At 53.8% G+C, this 26,318-nt stretch overlaps 9 protein-coding genes across 9 annotated transcripts; 5 read left to right on the forward strand and 4 right to left on the reverse strand.

Annotated features, from left to right (window-relative positions):
• Positions 1-1,169: 1,169 nt before the first annotated feature.
• Positions 1,170-2,971, reverse strand: G647_02942 (uncharacterized protein; the record flags this gene model as incomplete). The annotated part of the gene is made up of 3 exons (XM_008727288.1): positions 1,170-1,496; positions 1,573-2,771; positions 2,830-2,971. 3 exons carry the CDS (start codon positions 2,969-2,971, stop codon positions 1,170-1,172), a joined length of 1,668 nt encoding a protein of 555 aa, XP_008725510.1.
• Positions 2,972-3,881: 910 nt separating this feature from the next.
• Positions 3,882-6,957, forward strand: G647_02943 (uncharacterized protein; the record flags this gene model as incomplete). The annotated part of the gene is made up of 2 exons (XM_008727289.1): positions 3,882-4,184; positions 4,237-6,957. The coding sequence occupies 2 exons, from the start codon at positions 3,882-3,884 to the stop codon at positions 6,955-6,957; spliced, it is 3,024 nt and encodes a 1,007-aa protein (XP_008725511.1).
• A 276-nt stretch (positions 6,958-7,233) lies between these two features.
• On the reverse strand, positions 7,234-10,153 carry G647_02944 (uncharacterized protein; the record flags this gene model as incomplete). Its single annotated transcript, XM_008727290.1, has 3 exons — positions 7,234-9,281; positions 9,326-9,699; positions 9,750-10,153. The coding sequence occupies 3 exons, from the start codon at positions 10,151-10,153 to the stop codon at positions 7,234-7,236; spliced, it is 2,826 nt and encodes a 941-aa protein (XP_008725512.1).
• Positions 10,154-11,719: 1,566 nt separating this feature from the next.
• On the forward strand, positions 11,720-13,107 carry G647_02945 (uncharacterized protein; the record flags this gene model as incomplete). Its single annotated transcript, XM_008727291.1, has 3 exons — positions 11,720-12,060; positions 12,106-12,277; positions 12,328-13,107. 3 exons carry the CDS (start codon positions 11,720-11,722, stop codon positions 13,105-13,107), a joined length of 1,293 nt encoding a protein of 430 aa, XP_008725513.1.
• Positions 13,108-13,813: 706 nt separating this feature from the next.
• G647_02946 (uncharacterized protein) lies at positions 13,814-14,770 on the forward strand (the record flags this gene model as incomplete). The annotated part of the gene is made up of 1 exon (XM_008727292.1): positions 13,814-14,770. The coding sequence occupies one exon, from the start codon at positions 13,814-13,816 to the stop codon at positions 14,768-14,770; it is 957 nt and encodes a 318-aa protein (XP_008725514.1).
• Positions 14,771-15,790: 1,020 nt separating this feature from the next.
• On the forward strand, positions 15,791-18,388 carry G647_02947 (uncharacterized protein; the record flags this gene model as incomplete). The annotated part of the gene is made up of 4 exons (XM_008727293.1): positions 15,791-16,321; positions 16,372-16,519; positions 16,577-16,928; positions 16,981-18,388. The coding sequence occupies 4 exons, from the start codon at positions 15,791-15,793 to the stop codon at positions 18,386-18,388; spliced, it is 2,439 nt and encodes an 812-aa protein (XP_008725515.1).
• Positions 18,389-19,328: 940 nt separating this feature from the next.
• Positions 19,329-21,066, reverse strand: G647_02948 (uncharacterized protein; the record flags this gene model as incomplete). Its single annotated transcript, XM_008727294.1, has 5 exons — positions 19,329-19,861; positions 19,982-20,050; positions 20,175-20,458; positions 20,531-20,600; positions 20,895-21,066. 5 exons carry the CDS (start codon positions 21,064-21,066, stop codon positions 19,329-19,331), a joined length of 1,128 nt encoding a protein of 375 aa, XP_008725516.1.
• Positions 21,067-21,486: 420 nt separating this feature from the next.
• On the reverse strand, positions 21,487-24,654 carry G647_02949 (uncharacterized protein; the record flags this gene model as incomplete). Its single annotated transcript, XM_008727295.1, has 1 exon — positions 21,487-24,654. One exon carries the CDS (start codon positions 24,652-24,654, stop codon positions 21,487-21,489), a length of 3,168 nt encoding a protein of 1,055 aa, XP_008725517.1.
• A 440-nt stretch (positions 24,655-25,094) lies between these two features.
• On the forward strand, positions 25,095-26,019 carry G647_02950 (uncharacterized protein; the record flags this gene model as incomplete). The annotated part of the gene is made up of 2 exons (XM_008727296.1): positions 25,095-25,154; positions 25,204-26,019. 2 exons carry the CDS (start codon positions 25,095-25,097, stop codon positions 26,017-26,019), a joined length of 876 nt encoding a protein of 291 aa, XP_008725518.1.
• Between the last annotated feature and the right edge of the window lie 299 nt (positions 26,020-26,318).

Genomic DNA, 26,318 nt, shown 5'->3' on the forward strand with positions numbered 1-26,318 from the left:
GCGACACAACACCCCACGGCAAGCCCCGCCGCGAATGGCCCAGCACCGCTCTCCTTCTTCACAACGACAGTCTGCGATCCCTCGATCGGTCTTCCGTCCACTGGATATGTTGATGCTGTCTCTCTAGGACGAGTAGGATTTTCCACGGGATATGAATAGGGATAAGGGTGCGGCGCAGGAGGCCGACTCCCCGGCCCAGCCCCCAACGCAGGACCCTGGTAGTAGATGTGGCCGTTCTGGACGATGTATTCCGGCGGCGGTTTCTGATCGCTTTGAGTGCCCTTTAGGTATTCGAATGCCAGATCGTCAGCATTGTACTTTGTCGAGGTAGACGGGGAAACTATCACGCTGGCTGACCTGTCTAGTGGTAACTATCGGTCGATTTACGTACCATTGTGAAACTCAAGTGCCACGGAAATATCACTTGGTTATCAAGTGATCGTACGTGTGAGTATGTATCTAAATACTTGGACTGACTCCGTCGTAGTTAGGCGCAAAGCGATCTTAGAGCCGTCGCAAATCCAGAGCCCAGTATGAATCACGGGTGCAAGATTGTCGTTCGAAATGCGGACTCAACGTAGTGACGCAGCGTCGTGGTGTTGTAAGGGCACAACCTAGGACTATTACATTCCCTCTCTGCAGCGCAGGAGGAAACAACGGCATAGATGAATGAGTGAAACGAGGCTCGAAGACAGCCAAGATGGGGTGCACGCACAGCTTTCAATCTTCAACCCACCGACTATGGAAAGGCAGACGGCGATACAAAGCCACTGCTCTCACTTCAGACGCAGCGAACCAGGGCGCTAGGACGTGGCAGTGCCTATTGTGTACCCACTAAGTGCTTTTCCCACTGGAAACGAAGGCAAGCAAGTGGCAAACTTACTTTGACCGGCTGGAAAGTTTGCGGGGTTCTAAATGTGGCGGTGCAGCACGAACACGAGAGGTGCATGTCCTCGTATCAGAGGAATCAACGATTGGCCTGGTCGAATATACACGTAGGGTAGGAGTCAATCAACGAGGCGGAGCGCAAACCATCCATTCACGTCGTCCAAATAGACGTCTTGTTTTCTGTACACTCCGGCCACGCTACAGAGGTATGTTCATTCATTCGTCCATCATCATTGTCTCGTCAACGGTCGTGGTCCAGATATCTACTGTGCTGTGAGTGATCAGATGTCTTTCGGGAAGCTCTCCAAGTCATGCGCGTCTTTAGGCACCACACTCTCACTGGGTATGGCGATGCCATTCTCCTCTGTGGCGTCCCACCTAGCCTGGTATTCCGCCATAACCTGCTTGGCCGTAGCAGGACTCAGGACGAAATCCTTCACGCTCGGAGCAGGGAAGAAGTGGTGCAACGCGACGAACACCACGGCTGCCATGGCGAATCCCACCAAGAAAGAGAGGTAGTAGACCCGAGTCCAGCCGATGGAGATGTGGATGTCATTGTTGACGTTCGCGACGAAACCTGGCATAGAAGGGAACACACCGATAGCCCACTAGACAAATATCAGCAACTACCATCGATCTAGAAAGAGGAGCTGATACGGAAAATAGGAGGCAAATGATACTTACCGCCAGTGGGGCTCGCCAATTAATACCATATGAGTACCAGTAGATGCTCGTCTTGTTCCCCCTGAAGAGGTCATCCACCTTGATCTTTCGGCGATTGACAATGTAGTAAGAAGAAATCATGAGTCCAGTCATGGGGCCGAGGAACACCCCATAGCTGGAGAGAACGGCCAAAAACGTCGACGCTGTGGCCAGCAGCTGCCACGGGTTGACCACCATTGACAGGAGCGCTGTGATGTACGCTCCTCTCCGAATGTTGATATACCTCGGGAATGTGGCGGCAAAGTCGAAGCCGCCTGAAAGCGCATTCCCGGGAATGTTGATGCCCCATTGCGATACGACAAGCGCGACGCCGCCAAAGAACCCTGCAGCTCGAGATCGAGAGCCGCCTGCGTGCATCATTGCGATGAGAAGATCAGGCAGGCTCCACAACGGAGCGCCGTATCTTCTCTGCGTGGCTGCTGTCACGAGAATGCCGACGACCGAACTCATGATTGAATACGTTGCCGCACTCGCAAGTTGGCCGTAAATGGCATCTCTTGGTCTGCGCGTGAATCGAGCATAGTCGCTCTGGTTGAGGATGCCGGCGGCGATGCCTCCGATGGCGCTGATGATGCCGTACATGATCGACCAGCCGACCGACGTGTCCTGAGTATCCGGGTGGCCTGTAATGGTGTCGCCGAATCCGTCCATGGTGGCCAGGGCCCATATCAGGAGCACAATCTCGAAGACCATGATCGAGGCCACGCCAATGTACAGAAAGGCCTTCAGCTTGTGTGGACGAATCCAGATGAGGGGAAGGGAGATCAGACAGAAGATCCAGTACGTGAGGAAACTCGCAGATGTCAATCCAGTAGCGTGGAGATGGTTCGGAATGCGCTCTTCGAGGTTGGGCCAGATGGCTTCGAGGCAGACGTAGACGCATCGGCCACCGATCCATGCTTGTACAGCGTACCAGACAAGCGACAGAAGTATGCGGTTGTAGATGACGAATGACGCACCGTACATGCCCCAGACGTACCGATTTGCAATCGGGAACCCAAGGTGGTAGTATGCGCCGGGCATGCTGTTCAGCACGATAAACACCGTGGACAGAATGGCGCCGACGACGATGACAATGATCGCTTGCCACCATGTTAGACCGAGAGCGATAAGCGAACTTCCAGTCATATATGTCGAGATGTTCGTGTTGGTCAAGACCCCTCGACACTGTCAGTGTGGCTCAGGCAAGCTCAACCTCTCGAACCCTTCAAGACTTACAAAGGTTATGGAAGGTCCAAAAGGTCCATGTTCGCCGGCCTGTCTCAATGGGTTTGATGTCGTTGTTGATCCATCGATTCGGAAGGGTGCCGCCCTCATAAGGCACCTCGAGCTTCTTCAGGAGACCTGTGAGTCGCGCCATGCCGACGAGAATTCCACGCTATCCACCTTCGACGTGGAGGTAGTTCGAAGAAGGCGTAGGAGGGTAAGGGGAACAAATGTACTCCAGGGACCCAGAAGCCAGGACTGGCACTTCACTTGATTGACCAGACGAGATAACACCCCTGCTATCTGCAGTCGACTGCTTCAGCCTCTGGCCGATCAGTGCTGATCATCCACAACATCGCCCTTTCCTTTCAAGGATGGCCTGTGCGCCATACGCCGACGTCGAGAACGTAGGACGAATCGTGCCTCTGTCGAGATTCTCCGTTGACGCGAAGGATTAAGAAAGCGTCGATGGATTTGGGAGTCCGATCTTATCTTCGGACACTGAGCATTGCTCACGACCAGAAGGAGCCAACTCGAAGTCCATTGCAACTCTGCGGTTCTTCCTTATCAACATGTGGCATGTTTCCTGCTCGGCAACACCATGAACCCCACGCGTCCAGCTCCGTCGAATGGATCCCGGTTCGTGTGGCCATTCTTCACTGCCGTTCTCGCTCTCCTACATGAACTCGGTATATATCTATGCCGCTCGCAGATCTCCGTCCCGACATCTGTCGTGTGGCAGGGAAACGTTGGGCGCCATCACGCCGTCGGACCAATGATTGCGTGATCATTCCTGCAGCTGTGTCCGGCTTGTATCTATCAGAGTACATGGAACTATCGTCTTGAATCTGGCGTGCGGACCTTGTCCATGACGGTTGAATCCTTCGCGCCGTATTAAGAGTAGGGTCTATCGTTTATGATTGTGCGATGCTCACCCGTTGAATGAGATGGCTACGTGTTCCATCCCTACAGAAGGGCAGCCTTTGACCTAGATTTCTTCTCGGCATAATCGCTCGTCTGCGCACATTGACGGTATTGGACGCAGGCATCGACCACACTTGAGCATGTACCGAATAGGCGTTGACGTCGGTGGAACAAACACCGACGCTGCCATTCTTGATACCAATGCTCTAGAGAGCGATTCGCGAGGTGTCCTCGCTACGTGCAAGACAGCGACAACGACACATGTAACTCTCGGGATTCAGTCTGCAATCAAGGAAGTCCTTGCCAAATCCAATGTCGACAGGAGCAAAGTCCTGAATGTCGCGATCGGCACTACGCATTTCGTAAACGCGGTGGTTGAGAACGATGCGAGACGACTTAGTCGAGTCGCCGTCGTGAGACTATGTGGTCCGTACACCAGGAAGGTAAAACGCCATCCCACAGATCCCTGAGTGTCTGGCTCAAACAGAGTTACAGATACCTCCTTTCTCCGACTTTCCCTATGCGCTGAGGAATATCATTGAAGGTCCGATCTTCTACCTCGATGGTGGACTTGAGATTGATGGTCGAGAGATATCTAATCTCAAACCTGACCAGATCAAGGAGGCAGCGTCGGCCATTTTGGCAGCTGGGATACAGTATGTCGCTGTGGTCGGTGTATTTTCCGCTCTCGACCAGAAATGCTTGCACGAGGAGAGATGCAAAGCCCTGCTGCAGCAATTCGAACCAAGTCTGTCTGTCGCCTGCTCTGGACAGATCGGTGGGACAGGTCTGCTGACTCGTGAGAATGCCACAATTCTCAACGCAGCAATCCTTGGTTTCGCCCGCAAGACAATCATGGGATTTAGACTTGCCATGTCCAAACTTGATCTGTCCTGTCCACTCTATCTGACACAAAATGATGGCACGCTGGCGGACGCTACTTTGGCCGCAGAGCTGCCAATTAAGACCTTCGCAAGTGGGCCTACAAACAGCTTGATGGGCGCCGCGTTCCTGCAGAGGCTTGGCCATGGAGATCGAAGATTAGCAGACAAGCAAGTTGTGGTTGTGGATATTGGAGGAACCACGACCGATATCTGTTCACTCCTACCGTCCGGCTTCCCGCGGCAGGCACCGAACTTTGTCGAGGTAGGCGGTGTACGCACTGCTTTCTCCATGCCGGAGGTCTTGTCCATTGGACTTGGAGGTGGAAGTCGTGTCCGGGTAGGAGGCGATGACGGAGTAGTTTCAGTTGGTCCCGACTCGGTCGCTCATCGACTTCCAACAGATGCACTTATATTTGGAGGCTCAGTTCTCACCGCCACCGATGTTGTAGTGGCTTCCGGGGACGCGAGGATTGGTGACTCTAAGAAGGTTGAGAGCGTCCCAAGGAAGGTTCTCGAAGGGGCGAAAGCAGACATCAAACGACAGTTGGAGAGAGCCATTGACAGGATGAAGGTGTCTTCGGCTCCGGTGTCTGTGCTCTTAGTCGGCGGAGGATCTGTCATTCTTACAGATGAGCTCGATGGGGTCGAAGAATGTCTTCGTCCTCCTCATCATGACTCGGCGAATGCGGTTGGAGCGGCCATTGCGAAGGTTGCAGGCGAGATTGACATTATTGAGATCCTGGCTGGTCGGGACGAGAATGCTGCGATTGAAGCGGCCAAAAAGACCGCAATTGATGCAGCCATTGCCAATGGGGCAGATGAGAAAGACGTCAAAATAGTGGACATTCAGAAGATTCCTCTCCAATATGTGAACAACAAAGCCACACGCTTCGTCATAAAAGCGGTCGGTAGTCTGAAAGTGAAAGATGGGCTCTCGCCGGACAGAATTCCCCACGGCACGCCATTCAACGAAGTGGAAGTCGACGAGGACTCGTCACCAGAGGCGGCCAAGGCAGAAGGTCACAACGTGAAGAACGGAAACTTGGCGAAGCCGACACTTGGTGTTGATGTTGCTTCATATCGGCCGGATGTCAGGGACGGAGTCTGGTACATCTCTCCTGTTGACGTTGAGTTGATTGCCTCTGGCGCAGGCGTGCTTGGAACAGGAGGTGGCGGATCTCCGTACCTAATGGCACTGTACACCTTGGATACTCTTCGCAAGGGCGGCGCAGGAAAAATGCGAGTCGTCACCCTTGAATCCTTGAAGGACAACGACATCTGTGTTTTCGGCTCGGGGTATGGCGCACCCTCGGTGAGCAATGAGCGGATCGGCGATGGTACGGACGTATTTGCGGCAATCGACGCTGTCAACACCATCATGGGAATCAAAGACTTTCAAGGTATTGTGGCAGATGAGATCGGAGGGGGAAACGGCTTGGTCACATTTCCCACCAGTGCTCGGTATGATCGGCCAGTCGTTGATTGCGATTTGATGGGTCGCGCCTATCCAACGCTGGAGCACGGAACACCCTATGTATATGGTCAGCCTGTGTTGCCGTTCGCGACGGCTGACTGTAAAGGCAATTCGTCTGTTGTGCTATCCGCGGAATCGAACAAGCGGGTCGAGGCATTGATACGCCAGACATGCGTTGAAATGGGCAATTCAACAGCAGCTGCTGGGCGACCACTCCCTGGCAATGTGATCAAGCAGTACGCAGTCCCGAACACCGTCTCCCAGGCCTGGTACCTCGGACGAGCAGTCCATCTGGCCAGGCAAATGAAGCTTGACTTCATCGAAGCAATCTCCACCATAACACCCGTCCGACAGCTCTATACAGGCAAGATCATTGACGTGACCCGTGATGTCTCTCGGGGGTACACAGTCGGCCGCTGCATCATCGCACCTCTCTCAACCGATGAGGAAGTCGAGATCGGTCCCCCACCGTCATCTACCTCAAACAATTCTCAGGCGCGTGAGACACGCTACCTAGCCATTCCTTTCCAAAACGAATACTTGTCGGCCGGTTTCATTTCACCACAGAACTACCATGCCCACCCAGCAACCTCAGAGGAAGAGGAGATAATTTGCACAGTCCCGGATTTGATCTCGATTCTGGGTTCTGACGGCGAAGCCCTTGGTTCACCGGAACTCCGGTATGGCCTCAAGGTGAGAGTAATAGGCATGCCTGCGCACCCATTGTGGAGTGGCTCCGCAGAAGCGCTGAGAGTCGGTGGGCCAGAGTTCTTTGAGTTGAAAACCGAGTGGAAGCGCGTCGGAGAGTACAGCAAGCCAAGGAGCGTCATCGAGGAATTTGATGTGGCTAGCTCGTGAGACGGTGCTCTAGAAAGTGGGATTAGCGTAGGTCAGATAGCGGCCAACGAGGGCGATAAGGTGTGACATGTAGCAGGCATTCTTTGGCAGTTTGGCCCAGAATTGAAGGACCAGCGCTAAAAGGTTGAGCTTGAAAATCAGAACATCGTTACAACTGTAGTAGCATGGCGATCATCGAAAAACACAACGTAGCAGAGCAAGTCAGCAACACATGACACATCGCTTGCCCACAAGTGGCATCCCAACATAGGCTGTATGCCTAGAGTCACAACAACCTCATGTTACCTCTTCAGCCTCGCGAGAACAGCCCGAAATAGTAAACTTCGTATTCGCAATCATATCCTTTTCCTTTTGTGTCCGCGGAGAGTCCCTTCTATCGATTAAGCTGCGGATGGAGTATTCCCAGTCGCGGAGAGTCGATGGATCAGCTGAATCGAGATCTGTGCAGCCCACCTTGCCATATTTGATATACGAATCGAAGAATGCGAGTCTCAGAAAGTGCTTGCTGATGTCTTGTAGACTGTCGAAGGCGTTCGTCGTAAGTGCAAGACCGAAAGTTTCAGTTCCAGGGAGCATGCTTTCGAGTGGTAATTTGGTGGACTTGGTGCGATGTAGTTTGCCTCGCAATTGCTTCGGTGGTTGTCTCATCATATAGGCCCGTGGATCATCGTGCGAGAGCACAGGCGGTCCGTAGGCAGCAGTCCCCGCACCAATAGCCAGAGAGGCGCAATGCTCATCAGGATCAAGAAGTGTCTCGCTTTCTTCATCCGGATGAGAGTGGGACGGATTCTTGATTGGTTTCTTGTAATGGTTGCGACGAGGATCCGGGTTTGACTGTTTCATGCTGCCATCCTCCTTGCTGCCATACTCGGCGCCATAGTCCTCAAACATTGGCTCTTTCTCAACAGCGTCCGTCGACGCACCAATTATCTCAGGTTGGCTCGAGCAACCTAATGTGTTTCTAATTGGAGTGGACAACGATCTGGCCGCCTGTATTCTTTGATGAGCTATCGCGGCCTTCTTTCGGTGTTCGAATTCCATGATATCATTCAGTTCCGTATCGTGTTGTGAGAGCCCGCTCAGCGGAGAATTCGCAGCACTCATTGTGCTTGTTTTGTGTCGAAGTTGCTGGCTGGAGAAAAGGCTCATACTCCAATGCTCGCCTGGCTTTGATCCGATAAAGTGGCTCGGCGATCTTCCTTGTTGGGATCTTCGGTGTCGACCATGAAGACTAGACGGTGGTGTTGGAGGCAGCCCCTCGGAGATTTGGCCTTGATGTTTGGATTTGGACAGAATTTTGAAAGGCTTTTGACCAGGTTCCAACCTTCGACCGACTTGAGAGCTCAAGCGAATCCCGTCATATGCTGGGCCCGTCACATCAGGAATAAGCGTGGTGTTATCTACAGATGAGCTGGGCCGCTGCATGTTTGTACTTGCCTCCCCAAGACGGATAAGAGGTGGTAACGCAGCATTTGGGGTCAACCATGACTGTAAGCCTGTCTGCTGAGGAGTGGCAACACGATGGTCAACATGAGAATCTGGTTCCACCGCTTCCTCGTCATCAAATCTGGTGGTAGTTTTGACTCTTCGCCTCATCGGAGGTCCTGGTCTGGGGGATGTAGACGGGGTAGTGTGACCACTACGCTGTAGATGAGATTCGGGCGTCTTTCCGGGAGAGCAGTCTCCCGGATGAGGAGTCGACAGAGCCTCTTCATCTGGATTGTCAGACGTAGCACTTCCACTCATCCTTGATAGCCCGCTTGCTTGATTGCTGCCCATCTTTACGGGCTTGATCTTAGCATTCATAGCCGCGATGACAAAAGGATTCCTCATGCTTGATCCACGTAGAGGTGAGTCTTCTGAGCTTAGTGGTTCTTGCTCAGCTTCGTTATTTACCGCGTCTCGTTTTTCTGCATCAGCCCGGGTTGAACGAAGCGTGTTCTTGTCGAAGCCGAACGTCCCACGGGGCGAAGCTGTGTCTTTGTGGATGGATGAGTTCTCTGCCCCTTCTCCACGGTTACCGGGCTTAGGATATGCTCGACGGAACAAGCTTTCCACCAATGACAACAGCTGAACGGAGCGAAGGTCAAGGAAAAGGACTTCATCCTTCGCAGGGTCGACGTTAACATCATAGCTTTCTGGAGGACAACGTATGTCCATGCAGAGGAATGGTCGCTGTACCGAAACACCGGTCGCCGACAAGACACTGTTCCGGACATGGCGCTTATAGGACTTGGCAATCTCTTTCATTGTTTGTCGTTCCGTGTTTACTGGGCGAGCGTCGACGGAAATATATTGTGTGGTGTTGCGAATCCTGACAGGATCTGACATGTCAGCATAGACCAAGAAGTTGGCAGACTCTACGTACCAGCGGATGCGGAGATCAACATGGCGCTGATGGCCCAGTCGGTGCCCACAGTGGCACGGCAGTCATCAGAGATTATTGTATGATGCGCACATACAGACGCGAGCTCCTTCCCGACAATCTTTGTAGTAATTTCGGTCAGAGATTGGTCCGGAGTCGCAGCGTAAGTCCAGTTGAGTTTGTTATTCTTCGCCTTCAGCACCTTCAACGAGAAGCGCACTTCAGGTCTTGCGAAGGCGAATGCGAAAAGGAGAGACTTGATAGCCTCCAGAGTTTTCGTGGTTGCTTTCAAAGCCGACTGTTTTCTGACCGGTATTTTCATGAGGAAATCTTGCACGCGTATCGTTGTTCCGACGGCATGAGAAGCTGAAGAAGAACTGCAATGGTCATGATACAATGAGCCTAGGAAGAACTTTACACCACCTACCTGATCATTCCCGAGGCAGCATACTTGATCGATGTTCCCACAACCTCCCCGTCCACACGAGTAGTGACAGTCACAAATTGACTCAGTTCGACTATACTTGCCAGAGCCTCACCTCGAAATCCGAGAAAGGCACCACCAAGTCGGCCGAGGTCCTCAATCGTTCTAATCTTAGAGGTACAACCACGCTTACAAAGAAGCTGTCGATCTTCAACATGGATGCCAGTGCCGTCGTCCTTGACCTGGATGACGTCTAGTGTATTTGCTGAGATCTCAATACTGATAGCTGTGGCTTGGGCATCCAGAGCATTGTCGATAAGCTCTTTGACGACTGACTTCGCATCGTTCAGGACCAGAGAAGAGCCAAGAGCACGCGTGGTGTCCTCTGACAGAGCTTCAATTGGCATCGTGCAACCATTGGGGATGCCGTCGACGTGTCCGGAGGAAACTTGGAGAGGTGACAGTGAAGTGAAATTCAGTTCCCGAGAAGCGCCACTCTCGACGCGTCGTGACTTGAAGCTGACGCGTCGTTAGCGGCTTGGCATTCTACGGCGGACGCTTCACCCACAAGATGAACTGCCTTTGAATGCCCGCTGTCTCAGCGTGTACAGGTTCTCACTGCTCTCTAAGTTGGAGGAGTCACGTTACGCAACTTCACTACGCGGCTACTCGTAGCCTAGAGCGTGTCTCTGTAGACAACCGATATCCAGGTCTGCTCGCAAAAACCTCACGCATGGTGAACGTCAGTACGGAGTACGTTTGTGTGTCTTTGAAATTGCTTGTTGTTGCTGGAAACGGACTGCTCTGTGCGCGGAGGTCACTTGCTACCATGTCGAAAACAGCGTCGCTCGACATTATCAACTCTCCCAGCACCCTCTCCCGCAGACTCATATTGCCTTCTCGTTTAGCAAAATGTCCCATGCAAGAAACATGCACCGAGCGTCCCAAATTTGACCCTCCCATTGACAAATCACGTTGCCTGTACAGTACCTAGGCCATCGCTCGCTACGGCATGCTCCTCGCCGGCCAGGTCGAAGTCCATCTGCGGCATTTCTCCCTTCCAGGTGTTGTGTGCTGCCACAGTGAATCTCTACGTGAACCAACACTGGCAAAGCGGAGTGGAAGGGGTGGCATTGCGCAAGGAGGAGCATTCCTGCGTGGTTCAGATCTCACACCCCGGAAGAACGAGCATTGTGTGGGCGGGAAGCAGGCCAGTGGATATTGGCCCATGTGTCGATCAGTCTACCTGTAAGGTTGGGCGATACATGGCTAGAGAAGATCGTAGTCGAGAAGTTGTTGGCTACACCAAAGGCAATGGACCATACCGAGATTGATGGAGCGATAGTTACCTTCGTCCGCGGTGTCGTCTCTCTCACCAAGCTGTTTTTGGCCAGGATTCAACTGCATGCAGCCCAAGGATTCCTGATCTCGCAGTTCCTTTCTTCCCATACCAACCGCCTCATGGACGAGTACAGTGGCAGTGCAAGCCGGTGGTTGTTGGCAAGACCGGGAAGATTCTTGACTATGCGGCCTTTGAAATCGGACTGAAAGTTCGTCTGCTACATTGGCCTGGTGATCAACGACGCTGTTAGATGATATTATCGAAGCGTCGACGAGATGCATGAGCCCGGAAACATAGACTATGCGAACCCAGCAGCTAGATCTCTATTGCTTGCATTATCTTGGTCGACTTTTTCAACCTCTCCAATGCCTGCCGTGACAAGAGCAACTCGCGATTACGAAGTGTGCGATTACGGAGGAGTAGCCGTCGCCTACGCGTACTCTTTTGGCCCCTGACGGGTTGTTTCAATTCTCGACTTCTATGCAGCCTGAAATATCCGCTCCTCTTGCGCGGTCCAAGACGTTGACAATAGTCCCGAGGATTGTCCTGCGACATGGAATTACGAAGGTGCTTCTGGACATAGAAATTCATCCCAAGCTCGTTACAACGACGAGAGACCTTTGGCTTAGCAATGGACACCCAACAACTGGCAAAATTCGCCGTGCCTGGCGTTGTGACACTGGTGGCATTTCTTTCTTACTCGTCTCAGTACCTTTTCAACCGTATTGAACCTGGTCCCCTCACATTGCAGCAGAAGATCACATTCAACGCATTGGTGGCGTGCATATGGATCAGCTACGCACGTGCGTGCACGATGGACCCCGGCCGTATACCGCTTGGCTGGAAGCCAGACGAGGCTGAAGGCACAGACTCGACGAACCCTCGAGAGAGGGCTGCCTCAAGGCAGCGATATTGTCGCAAGTGCGAAAATATCAAACCCCCGAGGTCACATCACTGCAGAGTGTGCAAAAGGTACGCAGGTTCCCTCGTCCCTGACTACCATGCTGATTGACTCAGATGTATCCCAAAAATGGACCATCATTGTCCTTGGACTGTCAACTGTGTATCACACTTTACGTTCCCGCATTTCATGCGGTTTCTGTGGTATGCCGTATTGTCGATGTGCTATCTGGAGTACTTTTTATACCTGCGAGCTGGCGTGATTTGGGAAAATCGTCATATGCCAAGTGTAAGCCGGTCGTCTTTTCGGATGACCAGGACACTGACCTGAATTACCAGTACCTAGGCCCGTCTCCTTGGCAGCTTGTCCATCTCCTCATCCTGATGATCGTCAATACTCTCACCGTCTTTCTCGTCTCCATCACATTCTTTCGCTCGATCTATGGTCTTGGTGCCAACGTTACCACGATTGAGAGTTGGGAGATCGAACGTCACGAGCAGCTTCTCCGTCGAGCTCGTGCTCTGGGAGGCTACTTGGATGGGCCCGATGGCACTCGCATGAAAATCGTGAAACAAGAATTTCCCTACGACATTGGCATCTGGAATAACATCTCCCAGGGCATGGGCTCAGCAAATCCCATTGCTTGGTTCTGGCCGTTCTCTGCAACTCCGAGAACGAGTGGATTAGTCTTCGAGACAAACGGATTTGAGGATCGCGGTACAAGCTGGCCACCACCTGATCCTGATCGGATGCCTCGAGTCGAACGCCCACTTGATCTCCCAGACGCTTTTGTCCATGACCACGGCAGCCTATCCCCGGATCAGGAGATGGTAGCATTCAAGCAGCGACAACAAGCAGATTTCGAGCGGCGGTCTGATTTCTACGGAGTTCAGCGAAGGAGACCTTTCCATCAACGATTCGCACAGGACAGCCTCACGCCTGTGGAGGATGATTATGCCCGCCCCGAGGACGACACCAGCAGCGGCGAAGAAGGTTGGCGAGACTCGGACGGAAACCGGCTCAAAGACTACGGCGTCGACGAAGACGTCGAGTTCTACGATGAAGATAACATCCCGATTGCAGAGTTATTGAAGCGGCGGAGAGAAGCGCGTGGATAGGCAATCTGATATAGGATCCCAGCCAGATTGTTGGAGATGTCGACCCCACGGGTTGCAGAGGCTGTTTGCCACGCACGCCACGATAAATCGCTGTGCCGTTCCCTATCGGGCAATGCGCCGCAAAGGCCGTGATGATCACAGGTCGTATACCCTTCCCGCAGGACTGGGTCCGGTTAGACGTGGGGGGCGAATGTCGCACCCCACTCCGTGGAGGCCGGTGGTGGAGTCGGAATATCAATGTTCCGTGGAGCGATTCTTTCCACCATATTGTGCCATGCTTCCCAGTCCTGAGCTGGGAGCTCAATCATCGACGAGCCGAGACACTCAGTATGGACAGGCATGATGGCGGACGAATGTGCCGGCGGGATTTCAGGACAGGAGCAGCATGATGGTGATTGCAGCATTTCAGTTCAGAGCCCAGAAAATTCCCCACCCCACGTCTCCAGATTCTGCGGGGCAAAGTTGGCAGCATGCGTGACGAACTCAGGCTCAAATCTTCGGCATATTGCCGGGCGAAGTGGCACATTTGACAGTGTAATATAATGCGACGGCCGTTCGATCCTGTCGTAGAGTCACTTTTCTTGTCTCGTAACAGCCAGACTCAGACAACAGATCAATCCCGGTTTAGATCGTTCTAGGTCGTCTGCTACTTCTACACGCTAAGCCACGTAACCAGGAACTCACGATTATATCCAACTCAGTGAAGATGAACGGCCACCGTGAGATCCGGCCATTGAAGCCCGGTATTAACGTTCCCATGGTTACCATCTTCAAGGAGAACGAGGATGTTGATGTGGACGCCATCGCGAAGCACGCCGTTAGACTCGCAAAGGCTGGCCTCACTTCGATAACTTGCCAAGGATCCAATGGAGAAGCAGTACACTTGACCAAGGAGGAACGGATACTGGTAACCAGCACCGTCCGGAAAGCCATAGACGACGCCGGCTTCAGCGACATGCCCATTGTCGTCGGCTGTGCGGCACAGTCAGTGCGAGAGACCATTGAGTTTTGCCGAGATGCCTACAATGCTGGTGGCGATTATGCCCTGGTCCTCCCTCCCTCATACTATAAGACGGCATACAAGCCCGAGAACTTTGTCGAATACTTCCAGGACGTCGCGGATGGCTCACCGATCCCCATCATCATTTACAACTATCCTGGCGCCGTTGCAGGCGTGGATCTCGACTCCGACACCATCATCAAGTTGGCCAAGCACCCCAAGATCCGTGGATGCAAGCTCACCTGCGGCAACACCGGCAAACTGAACAGAATTGCTCATGCAGTCAACGCTGCCACTCCATCGAACTCCGGATCGGGCTGGATGTGCATGGGCGGCTCGGCGGATTTCACGCTGCAGACGATGATTGCCGGCGGTTCAGGAATCATCACCGGGCTGGGCAACGTGGTGCCAAAAGCCTGCGTCAAGGTGTTCAACCTGTATGCCGAGGGCAAGGTCGACGAAGCGCAGAAGGTGCAGGCAATCGTCGCCCGAGGAGATTGGGGCGTCATCGCTGGTGGGATCACAGGCACCAAGGCAGCCTTGGAGTCATACTTTGGCTACGGCGGCTATGCTCGGCGCCCACTGCCCAAGCCCAGCCGGGACGAAGTGGCCAAGTATGAGGCTATGTTGAAGGAAGTCGTCGAGCTTGAGAATTCACTGTAAGGAGCTGTGCGGTGTCATGAGAAGGCGACCAGAGAGATAGATCCATGCATCTTGACAGCGTCCGTGGAAGTCGGCGCAGATGAGAAATTTTCCGGCAAACGTCTTTGCAGCATCTTGGTAGCGCGTTGCTCGGCGAAGCGAGAAACACTCGCGTCATAAGCGAATCGCGTGACTGGCAGTTTCGGGAGCTTTCAAATTGCTCTCATCACAGAGACACGCACAGACGTTATGTACTTCGTGTACTCGGTATTTTATCCTGGGTTAGTTATGCAACTGACTCGTCACCTTGTCATCGCTAAGCCCAGCTCCTTATTTCTTCCCGCGCCGCCTCTCAGCTTCCTGCCGGTGCTGCCTCGACTCCTTCGCTCCGCCCTCATGGCGGCACCTGTCATTGGCTTCGATGAGCAGTCTGACGCAGTGCCGCAGTCTGTCTCGAGGCCAACGCACAAGGTGCATGAGACTTACATGAAGCTGCTCCATTCCCAGCCGTTTCCCCCGATGCAGACCGCTGGCGAAGATTCCTGATCCTCTTTGGCCCTGCAAACTCCGCTGACCGACCATTCACTGCGTGCGCGACACGTTCAATTCCAGAAAATTGCCTTGCCGCCACGTTGCAAATCGGCCCATCGTCAGCCTCCGCATCGTGTTCATGGCAGATTGACAGCGCAGCACCCGTGGTACGTACTTACCGCCGCCTCTCACTGGCGTCTCCTCCCTGGCGGGTTCTCAGCTTTCGGTTGATGCTCCAGATGAATGGCCCTGCGTGGAGCTCCAGGATACTAGTCACTGCAGCTCATCTCCCGAAGCGCCACTGTTTTCCAAGGCGCTCCGCTGTCAGCGCCGCAACGCTGTGTCCGAGCTTCATGGCGAGCTGATCATCACCGCTCATCTGCCTTTTATTCGGCGACCTCATCGTCATGCCACCTCACTGACCGTGCTGGCGCCTGCTGGCTTCTCTTATATTCGTTTACTGTGTATATTTCTTTTGTTTTTGCAGTTTAGATGCCAAAACATGCCCCAATGGCTAATGATCAAGGTCTCAATCATGGCGATCACCAGCACGACTCAATCACCTCTGTCACCGAGTGCATCTTGGGGTTGAAGGAGAAAATTGACGAGAAGGAGCTCCCCGGCTTCAGCGGTCTCATTGATGACTGGTTTAACCCCGATGTTCCCGTCGACTCGGAGCAATTCATCCGGCGGTTCTTGCACGTCTTCAAGCAGACCGACCAAGACTTCACCTACGAGAAGATCGTGGGAGACTACGACGATGATGTTCAGGAAATCTTCAATGATTTCGTAGACGGCAGAATCGACGCCACGGAAGCAGGTCGGCGATACAATCAGGCCACGGCCGACAGAGTGACAAATCGACGAGGAGACATACGCAGAGGAGGTCTCGCCACTGCCATCGCAACGGATCCAAATGTCCTTGCGGAGCCTATCAATCTGTTCCTGGCAGCTCCGACGAGCATTCCGTCGCGGATACGTGCCCTCTTCGCGAAGGTCTTTCCCAAGCTGAAAGATCCCAAGCGTGCTCTGTACATTCCAGTAAGTGATAAATACTCACGCTCACGTTTTGGCCTGCTGAATCATTCAAGACGTATAAAAACCTGGAATTCATCAACCATGGCCGCACCATTGAGAACACCCCGGCTCTGACTTGTGTGCCCAACACTGCTCAAGACATTTGCGACATTGTCAAGTTTGCGAAGAAGCAGAACATGGGTGTTCGAGTCGCTGGCTTCCGTAGGTCTTTTCTTGTGGGAGTCTTATTGAGAAAGGGTGAGCTGACTCAACGATCAGGGCATTCATGGTCACCGGTCTTTGGGCGTTCCGACAAGAAGCACCGCCACACCAATGGCGATATTCTCATCTCGACGCTCGGACTCATTGATGCTTCTGTACTGCCAAACTTCACGTCTCTCCCGACGGACATCTTCCAGCCTCGAGCAAAGGACCTAAATTCAATCGTTGTCGTCGACCACAACTATGTCAAAGGCCCGCCGCTCCGGGATGGCAAGAAGTACGTGAGGGTGGGCACGTCAACGACTAACGAACAACTGCGCAGATGGTGTATCAAGACTGGCAAAGTCACAATGCCGATGAACATCGTTGAGGTCGAGATCACGATGGGTGGCAGCAACGCAACGATCTGGTATGGTGACGCTACGTCCAACTCGGGGTGTTTGCTGATAACAAAACCACAGCCACGGTGGCGGAATCAGAAACCCCACCATATCTGACCTGGTCCGAGCCATCGAATACGTAGACGCAAACGGCACGCTTCGCAAGATCGATCTCTCGAACCCCGACATCCTTCGAGCAGCTGCAGGTTGTTTCGGCCTCATCGGCGTGGTCACACATCTCGTCCTGGAACTCGACCCAATGTCATGCGCATTGATGGAGCCGCGCAAGGTCCCCGTCATTGAGGCCATCCCACCGCCACCAGATATGCCTGACTCGATGATTCCTGCCCCCCTACGACCTAAGCATCCGCTCAGCCCAGAACGGAAAGCTGAGATCCAGCGAGACTTTGAGACCCGCGCGACCACGACAGACTACGCGGAATGGTTCTGGTTCCCATACTCGAGCGAAGTCTGGGTGAACACATGGCACAAGACCCTAGATACCTCCAACGCGGTAGACTATCCCAGCGACGCGAAGACCATTCTCCAAGTCCTCGGAACGTTTGCCACGCAGATCGCCCAAGACGCCTCGATCCTTTTGAAGTTAACGCAGGCCCTCCCAGAGACGCAGACCAAGCTGCTCACCTGGCTGGCGATGAAGAATCTAGACGACATCGGCCCCCACGGTGAGAAAATCAAGACCTGGGTTCCCGACGCGCTGCACTTTCAACGAGGTGTGCAGAACCTGCGCGTCCGAGACCTAGAGGTCGAATTTCCACTCCAACCCAAGCTCAAGTCCGCCCCGCAGCTCAATGGCGCCGTGAATGCCAACGGACACGTCAATGGCGCTGTCTCGTCCCCTCCGTCCACTCAAAGCTCGGACGTCGACCTCCTCCTCGTCCAGCGGGCCTGGTGGGACGCCATTCTCGCCGCCTACGCCGCCATCAAGACCTGCCCACAGCGCATGCCGCTGGAAATGCGCATCATGGCGGGCTCGGACGTGACCCTCGCCCCTCAACGCGGCCACAAACTCGGGACCTGTGCGATCGAAATCCTCACTCTCCACAACGTGGCGGACATCTGGCCCGCGTACGCGCAGGGCGTGCTCGACAAATGGACCGGATATAAAGACTCCGAAGGCGCACCAGTGCCCGTGCGCCCTCATTGGGCCAAAGAGTGGTACGGGTACACGGTCAAAGGGCGGCCTTGGGAGGAAGTCCTCCGCGACGAGGAGAGTGCCAATGGGGGTTTCAAAAATGAGATCGCCGAGTGGAGGGACCTGGTCGGCAGATTGGCCCGGCGAGACGGCTGGACGACACTCGATGCCAGACGGCGTTTCGGCAACGAAGTCCTCGACAGGTTGTTCTGGGGTCAGGAGGACGGCCCCGCGAGGCTGAGCGGCAGCACCATCGCGAGCGCGGATGAGGCCGCGAAGTTGAAGAAACAGAGCCCAGCAAGGAAGTTGTTGAAGAGCTGCTTTGGGAAGTAATCCAAGGCAGGCACCAGCCGGGGTGCGTGAGACGCATCATACAGCAAGAAAGAAGGGGCAACCTCTCGGTTTAAAATGGAGGATGTAATGGAGGGTCGTCGTGTTCTTTTTTGGTGGAAAAGTCGGCACGTCCGTGGAGGGGTAGTAACTGTTATTGTACTGGAATGCATGTTGGCTAGGATGGGGGCTCAGGAGCGTGGATCTCGATCTTTCGGACAAAAATTATATCAACGAACACCTACCTACCTGTCTGCCGTACGACTGTATTAGCGGCCTTCCCACTCCACCACCTCGACTCCAGGAACCTGGCTGCCGGCTGACACGGATGGGATGAGCAGCACTCGGAATCAAAAGGCGACACGGTATTGTGATGATGATGATGATGATGATGATTATGAAATGATACGAGGAATGTTAGATCAACAATGAACTGACGATAATGAAGTGACGATAATGAAATGACGGGCAAGGATACGCCCTATATTCCGTGCTGCATTACGTATATGAAGCATCGTCCAGCTTTAAAAGCACAGAAGTGCTCCTACGACGTTCTCATTCGATCTAGTAGAGGTCGAGCAGTGTTCTTGACACCGTGAAGATGCATAAATAATCCCGAAATGCAGGAAATCAAAGCCATACTACGGAGGAGAGCACTTGACCCCCAGACTTCAGGGACTCTTGCGTATGGCTTTCTCGCTATCAATCTTCAGCACAACGCCCTTCAGTAAATGGTATAGAATAGGATGAGATGTGATACCATATCCGTCCGTTCAGTCTCTACTATTGCTCTGCGCAAGCGAAGAGGACTCTACCTATAGTAGCCTTACTTCCATCTTCAGTAGACTTTTCATCTCCAGCAGGCTGACTTCTATCTACAGTAGATTCTACACTCTCCCACACACCCAAAGCAAGGCTCGCCGACCCACCACCCAACCGCGGCTCAATACCCTCTCCTCCTATCCACGACATTAAACATGCGCTCACCACGCTCCCTCCTCGCCCAGTTCGTGATGAACAAATCATACGCCCTCTCACTATACTCCCTCCCCAATCCACTGACGTGGGGCGTGAGGACCAAGTTCTTCGCCGTCCAAAGCGGATCCTGGGCCGGCAAGGGTTCCGGGTCGGCGACATCCAACGCGGCGCCGACGAGGACGTCCTCATTCAGCGCCTTGACCAGGGCGGGCTGGTCGATCAGCGCGCCTCGCGCGATGTTGATCACAAAAGCCGAGCGAGATTTCTTCCCCGGCTGGTCTGCGGGCGGGTTGCTGCGGGCGAGGAGGTCGAATTCGGCCGTGCCGAAGAGGTGGCGCGTCGCGGGCGTGAGTGGGAGGGCGATGATCAGCGCGTCCAGTCCCGAGGCCAGGAACGTGTGCAGGCTCGCCCGCGTCGTGCCACTGTACCATGCTCGCGGGATCGTGCCGTCTGGGTCGCCCGTGTTGGGGACGATGTAGCCTTTGTCTTTTCGGGAGTCTGCGCATGCGCACGAAGTCACAGCAAGCGTCAGCGTCAGAGTCGGCCTCGAGGGCGTTGAAATGGTAAGAAGGCGGGTGCAGGTATGTACATGTACTCAGAGTCACACTACGTACGTACCTGCTGTGGACCGTGGACTCGCCGTGTAGGCGTGCACATGGGCGCCCATGGCGTTGAATATCCTGGCGGCTACGCACATAGGTAGTCAGGTTAGCACAGCAAAAGCACAAAACAGGTCAGGTCAGGTCAGGTCAGGTCAGGTCAGGTCAGGTCAGGTCCGGGGTTTTTGTCTGGAGGCGCAACAACCACCCACCTTGCCGCCCGATACTTCCATACCCGGCTATGCCGACCGTCTTGCCCACCCAGTCCGTCGTGCTCATCAGGAGTTTCCGATCATGCTGCCATCGGTGCGCCTTCTGGCCCTCGTACAGCACGTTATAGTGCTTGCTGGCCACCAATGTGGCCATGATGATCCATTCGGAGATCGGGGGCCCATGGATGCCCGAACTCGTCGTGATGGGGATATCGCTGTCCGTGAAGATGGGGTGGTTGGTGTAGTGGTCGACACCCGCAGAGAAGAGGTGGATGAGTTTGAGGCTGAGAAGGTTAGCATGTGGCCAGATATTGACTGGGAGGCGAGGAGACGGGAACAGGTGGTGAGGTACATACTTTGGCGCGTCCTCCGGTCTGGCAGGCAGAGATCCGAGCGTGACCAGGATGGTGGCTGTTTTCCAGAGTTCTGTCGATGCCCGTCACGGTCAGCGTGTACACGGCCTGGACATTTCCTTATCGAGGGGAGAAGTCTTCCTTCTTGGACGGCCTCACAGCTAAACGAGGGAATTGCACTCAATGGCGCGCGTCCATGGCGGAGCAGATAGCATACAGCCTCCATTCACAACGGACCAGGATGAAAACACCAATGCTTTTGCTTGCTTACCGACAGGCACCATGCGTGAAGCGATCCTTTTCCGTTCCGCCACTTCGCGCACTGAGATGCCGTCCATCTATCATCACGGACGGACGTGGTACTGACCTGTCGGGACACCCTTCGTCATATCCCCTCCCCACGGATTGGACGACAGCTCCAGCTCCAAGTACGTGATCTCAATGTAGGGGAACCGTCGTTTGATCTCGGCGGTGATGTGCTTCGGTTCGGGCTCCCAGAGCGCGATGAGGAGATGTTCTTTATCCGGACCGCCACCCATTGTCGCTGATGCCCGAGGCGCGGAATGCGGTCAGGAAAGAGAAGCACAGGGGGCCGAGTTCTCAACGGATGTCAGTATACTAGTTGTAGTAGGTGCCTGACCGGGGCCAAGAAAGGTAATGTAGATAAACGCAGAGATTCGCGCAACAAAGGTGGAATCAAGCATTGGGAATAATGCCATAATGTGGCGGAATCATGCCATTGTCGGAGATAAACGGTATGCGAGGAACTGTCATATCATGAGTAATCCAATCGGGCGGCCTCAGGGATTCCGCAATCCGCTGAGCATGAACAATTTATGCCGTATCGTCGTACACGTGCCGGTCGGTAGTCATACTGCCCTGCTTTTGATGCATATGCCCTTAACAACGCCAACGCTTCGAGAGGCCGAGACGACACTTCAACACCAAAACTCCTCGTATCAAGAATGCCTCGACTCGCCTTTACTCAGCCCGTCGCCATCGCCGCCGAATCTGCCAACAGTCACCCATTGCAGCTTCGTCGGTTTGTCGCTTCGGCGTTCCTGCAGTCCGCTCCACCCGAGTCGCTCGTCGCCCATCCTCCCCAATCCACCTTCCTTGATCCAACATCCGATGACAGCACGGACCCAGCACAATTTCTCCTTGATCTCGTTCGTACGCACAATTTCCATCTCGGACCGGCGCAACGAATCTGCCATTATATCTTCCAGAGGCAAGCTCAGCTCATCGCGCCGTTCCATTGCTTCGCTGCTCACTATGCCGTGATTTGCAAGCCCGACGGCGTCAGTGGGCATAAGGTACACGCAGTTGACTTGCCAATGGCCGTCCTCTACGCCCGGCTCTGAAACCTGCTGGTAGACTGTGATCTTGGTGTGGTCCGGAAAGTTGAATTGCAGTCCGCCATCTGCGTACCTCCACACAGTAACGTTGCCGACTCGTTGGTAAAAGTGAATAAAGTGCTTGCTCTGCTTGTCGCTGGTTGCTCCGTGACCCCCTTGTTTGTTCATGTACTTCCCAAACTTGTCCAAGAGCGCGACCTCCTTCATACGTTCGGCTTCGCTGCCGGACAGTGTAGCCTGGATGGCGTTGGCCGCAGCTACTTGACTTGGGTGGCTCTGGAGATCGAGTAAGAAGTTGCTTGCAGGAACGTCTAGACGGACCATCCCCATCCGATAGTCGGTTTGTTCGTAGAACTCCACGTCCTGAGCGTCTGGCCCTTGGGGCACAAACTGGTACTCGAGCCCTCTCGCTCGTTTGATTGTGTGAGCACTTGCATTCCTGACCACAACGCAGCTGCTAGGCATCTTGTTGTCCTCGGACGATTTGAGCACCATTCCAACCGTGCCATCAGTCAGGATATAAGCGATCCCATGCCGCGTAGAGTAATCTACCCATTTGTCGACTCTGGGGTAATCGGATCTGGGTCGGACTTTGCGAGTGCCATATGCTGACCTTGGCCGCTTCTCCAGCGTGCCCCTAGGGTCAAGGACCGCGTGTAAGTCTTGCAGAGAACGAAGAACGGCTGAACTCGACGAATGAGGCACCAACGAAGCCCGATCCGCCCTGCCAATGATTCTGGCCTGATGTTTGGGCGACGATGTCTGCGGAACTGATTCGACCCGCGACGTTGCAAGGGACGGTGGCGCTCCTCGTGCAACGTGTCGCTGCTTGTCTGCCTTTTCCGGCGCTGTATTCCTGTCATTTCCTGTGGTGAGCTGCAATATGCGGGTAGCAACATCTTCCGAAGCTCCCGATGAACCAGAGGAAGAGGAGCCGGGACGAATCAACGTGGCCTGTCCTGGAGCTGCCGACTCCTGAACACTTCTTCCAGGCTTGTCCCCGGACCGCAGAGGAAGGCCGACCGTAGCACTTTTGACCCTCCGGCTCTCCGGCCTCGCCTGGCCTGCTGTCTGCCTCGCGATCTCGCCTACAGCCTCAGGGGCTGTTGTCGATCTTGGCAATGTCTTGGAAATCTGTGATACCGGTTCTCGCAATGTTGTGCTTCTCGTGGCGCGGATTGTGGCCGCTCTTAGAGGACGTTCCCTCAAGAGTGCTTGAAAGGGAGGTTCGGTGGAATGTGTTTGCTTTGGTCTATCAATATCTTCGTAGTCAGCGAGCGCTCGTCGGACGGCACCTGCCGGTAGCGCTTGTTGTCTTTGTTGTGCTGCAAAGCTTTGAACCGGTTTTGATGCGGCAGGCATAGTTGATGGTGCTCTCGGAGCAGAAATCGGTAATAACTCAGCTTCAGCCCTCGAAGCAATCGAGGCCGCAGGCTGTTCTGATTTTTGTTCAATAGGCTTCCGACTGCGGACTCGCGATGGGAAGAGAGGATGCTTCTGACGGGCCGTCCATTCGGCATGAGCATCCGAGAACTGCCTGTAAAGGGTCCCTGAAGGCAAGGGAACTATCGGAGCGCAGCCCTCTCTGTTCTCGGCCTCGATCTCCACCAATGTCGAAATGTTGACACCAACACCGACTCCAGCACGAGCGCGACCATCCGAGCCGATACCGACACCACATTCACGACAAATCCTGCTGTGGCCGATACCGTAACCAGACACTACCTTGTCTCCGCGAGGATCAGCGTTTTCAAGCCACAGAGGCTTTGTTTTCAGACACGAAACGTCCAAAACATCAGCAATGGCTCCCATGGTGAAGAATTCGTGCTCCACCAGCTCGTCCATCTCGGGCCTTTCTGCGGAGTTGAGATTCAGGCACGAGGCAACGAAGTCCTTGGCCTGTTGCGGGATGTAATTCTTGCTGTCAATCTTCCATTCGTATTCTAGTGTCCTGAGCTTGGTATAAATTTCCTGCTGAGTTTTTGACTGAAAGGGAGGAGTGCCCATCAGCATTGCGTAGCAGATGACTCCAACGGCCCACGTGTCGACCTTGTTGTCGTGACCACGGTTGCTAGATTTGCTCAAAATTTCGGGAGCAATGTAGTTGGGTGTACCGCAGAGGGTCGTTCGGCGGTCGTGCTCATCCGCCATGACTGCGGCCAAACCAAAATCCCCAATCTTGATATTCATTCGAGCATCGAGGAAGATGTTGCCCATCTTCAGGTCTCGGTGGATAACCGATCGCTTATGCATATATTTCACTCCTCCACAGATCTGGATCATGTATCGCCGCACCTCAGGCAGACTCAGGCATGTGCGAACCTTGACCATTTCAGTCAGACTACCGTTGGGACACATCTGAAGAACGACGTAGGTGTGCTCGTCAATGGTGAAAGCACGGAGGAACTCGACAATGTTGGGATGGTGCATCTTCGCATGGATCTGTAGTTCTGTCCGGAATTTCTCCATCATCTTCTTCTGCTCTACTTTGGCCTTGACAACCTTCAGAGCAAATACTTCGGATGTTGTTTTCGACTTCCCTTCAAAGCAGACCGCGAACCCTCCTTTTCCCAGTTTCCTACCCATGATGTACGTTTCTGGGCTTGAGCCAGGCTCTGTGATCGAGGTCGGCGGTCTCCATCTGTCGTCGATGCGATCCGGATTTGTTGGCTTTTCTTCGGGCTTTGGTCTTGACTCTGGTTTGGGTCTCTTGGTGACCTTTGGAGAGGCCATAGGGAGATTCACTGATCGAGGCGAAAGAACCTCCATAGCAGGGACTAGGCTCGTGGGTAGTCCCAAAGCGCCTGTCAGCGCCTCTTAATAGTCGAGTGGTCAGCTGGAAGATGAGTGAAGTTCCAATGCAAGCGGCATTCAGACCAGGACGAAAAGAGACAAAAAGTAAACATTGACTAGGCCAAGTTTGGAAGCGAGCGCTCGTTGCAGTGCTTTGTCACGTGGCTGGAGTCATCCGGTGAGGGGCACGCCCGTTAAAGCCGCCGTCGGCTCCGGGCTGCCTTCTGCCTAAGCGAGCCCAACCCAAACTTGCACTCAGGCGGGTGGTCTTCACAACCTCCTGCAGTTGGTGACTCAAAGTCGGGTAGAAGATGACGGGAGAGCATTGTATAATGGCCATGCCAGCCTAAGGCCAGCTGTGGCTTCGAACATGTGTTGATGGCGGCTACTCCACCAATTGAGGACTTCGTCTGAAGATGTCGCTGGCTCTAAAATTCACGTCTCTTGCTGTCCGTACTTTGTCCAAACCAATAGCTGTGAGTGTCTCTACAAAGCTACCAGGAAGGAACTTACTGACTTATAAAGAACTACATCAAGAGACAAGCTCGTGAACATGAGGGCTTCCGGCGGACCTGCATCTCCTTCGCGCAGACCCTGCACAGAGTTGACATGCGATGGCGGATAGGCCTTCTCCAAGATGCAGCTGCCATAGAACGACAGGTCGCCAAAGACGCGGCTGCTGATGCCGCCAAGAAGCACAAGCACAGCAATGTTCCTACAGTCAAAACTGAAGCCCAGACAAAAGCCGACGAGGAAGCTGCCGCAAAAGCTGCGAAGGAAGGGCACGAACCTCCAAAGCCCCGTCCGAAGCCCAAGATCAGACCTCTTTCCGAAGCTAAGGCAATTGAGACCGGCGCCAATTTCATAAGCGAGGCCTTTCTCTTCGGCGTTGCGGCTAGTCTGATACTGTTTGAGTCATGGCGGCAAGGTCGCAAGACGAATCAACGAAGGAACGACGTGGCCGAGAGGTTGGCTGAGTTGGAAGAGTCTGAAAAGGCGGCGCGGTCAGCGTTGGTCGAACTGGAGCGGGAGGTCCTGCGACTGAGGGCCAAAGAGAAAAACGGCAGACCCAATGGACCCGCGAGAATACTACCGAAGGAAATATACGAAGAAAGAGTTGAGGAGGAAGAAAAGCCTGTGAGTTGGTTTTCTCGACTCAAATCTCTTGTCTCGGCGGATGAGGAAGATAAGGAAGCGAAAGATTCACTCGCAAAGAACGAGCCAGGGCCTGCGGAGAAGATTCTCAAACAGTCTGATAAGGCACTCGAAGAGAAACGCAAGCAACAGCAGGCTCTTGAAGCACCAAATAAGGAGACTTCTTCGCAAGGTCCCAAGCAGTAACAGTCCTGTCCAGGGAGTGGAGGTGTTTGCACGGAATCCGCCAGCTTCGCACAAAAGGGAGGTCGATCGGGAGTCGCAACTCATCACTGTACATTTACACTGTCACAAAATATACCCCAAATCAGAACGTTGGAATATGCTTCGAGCCAAATTCTCCAAGGACCTTCGCCTTCGGTCAGAATGGCATGCGCTGGGGCCTACTGTTCTTGCTTCAAATCCAGAGGACTTCCCAAGGTATCATCGAGCATCGCAATACAAGGATATGCTGACAACACTCACCAGAAGACAACACGCGCATG

This window comes from Cladophialophora carrionii, assembly GCF_000365165.1.
Source record: "Cladophialophora carrionii CBS 160.54 unplaced genomic scaffold supercont1.2, whole genome shotgun sequence".
Classification (NCBI taxonomy): Eukaryota; Fungi; Ascomycota; class Eurotiomycetes; order Chaetothyriales; family Herpotrichiellaceae; genus Cladophialophora; species Cladophialophora carrionii.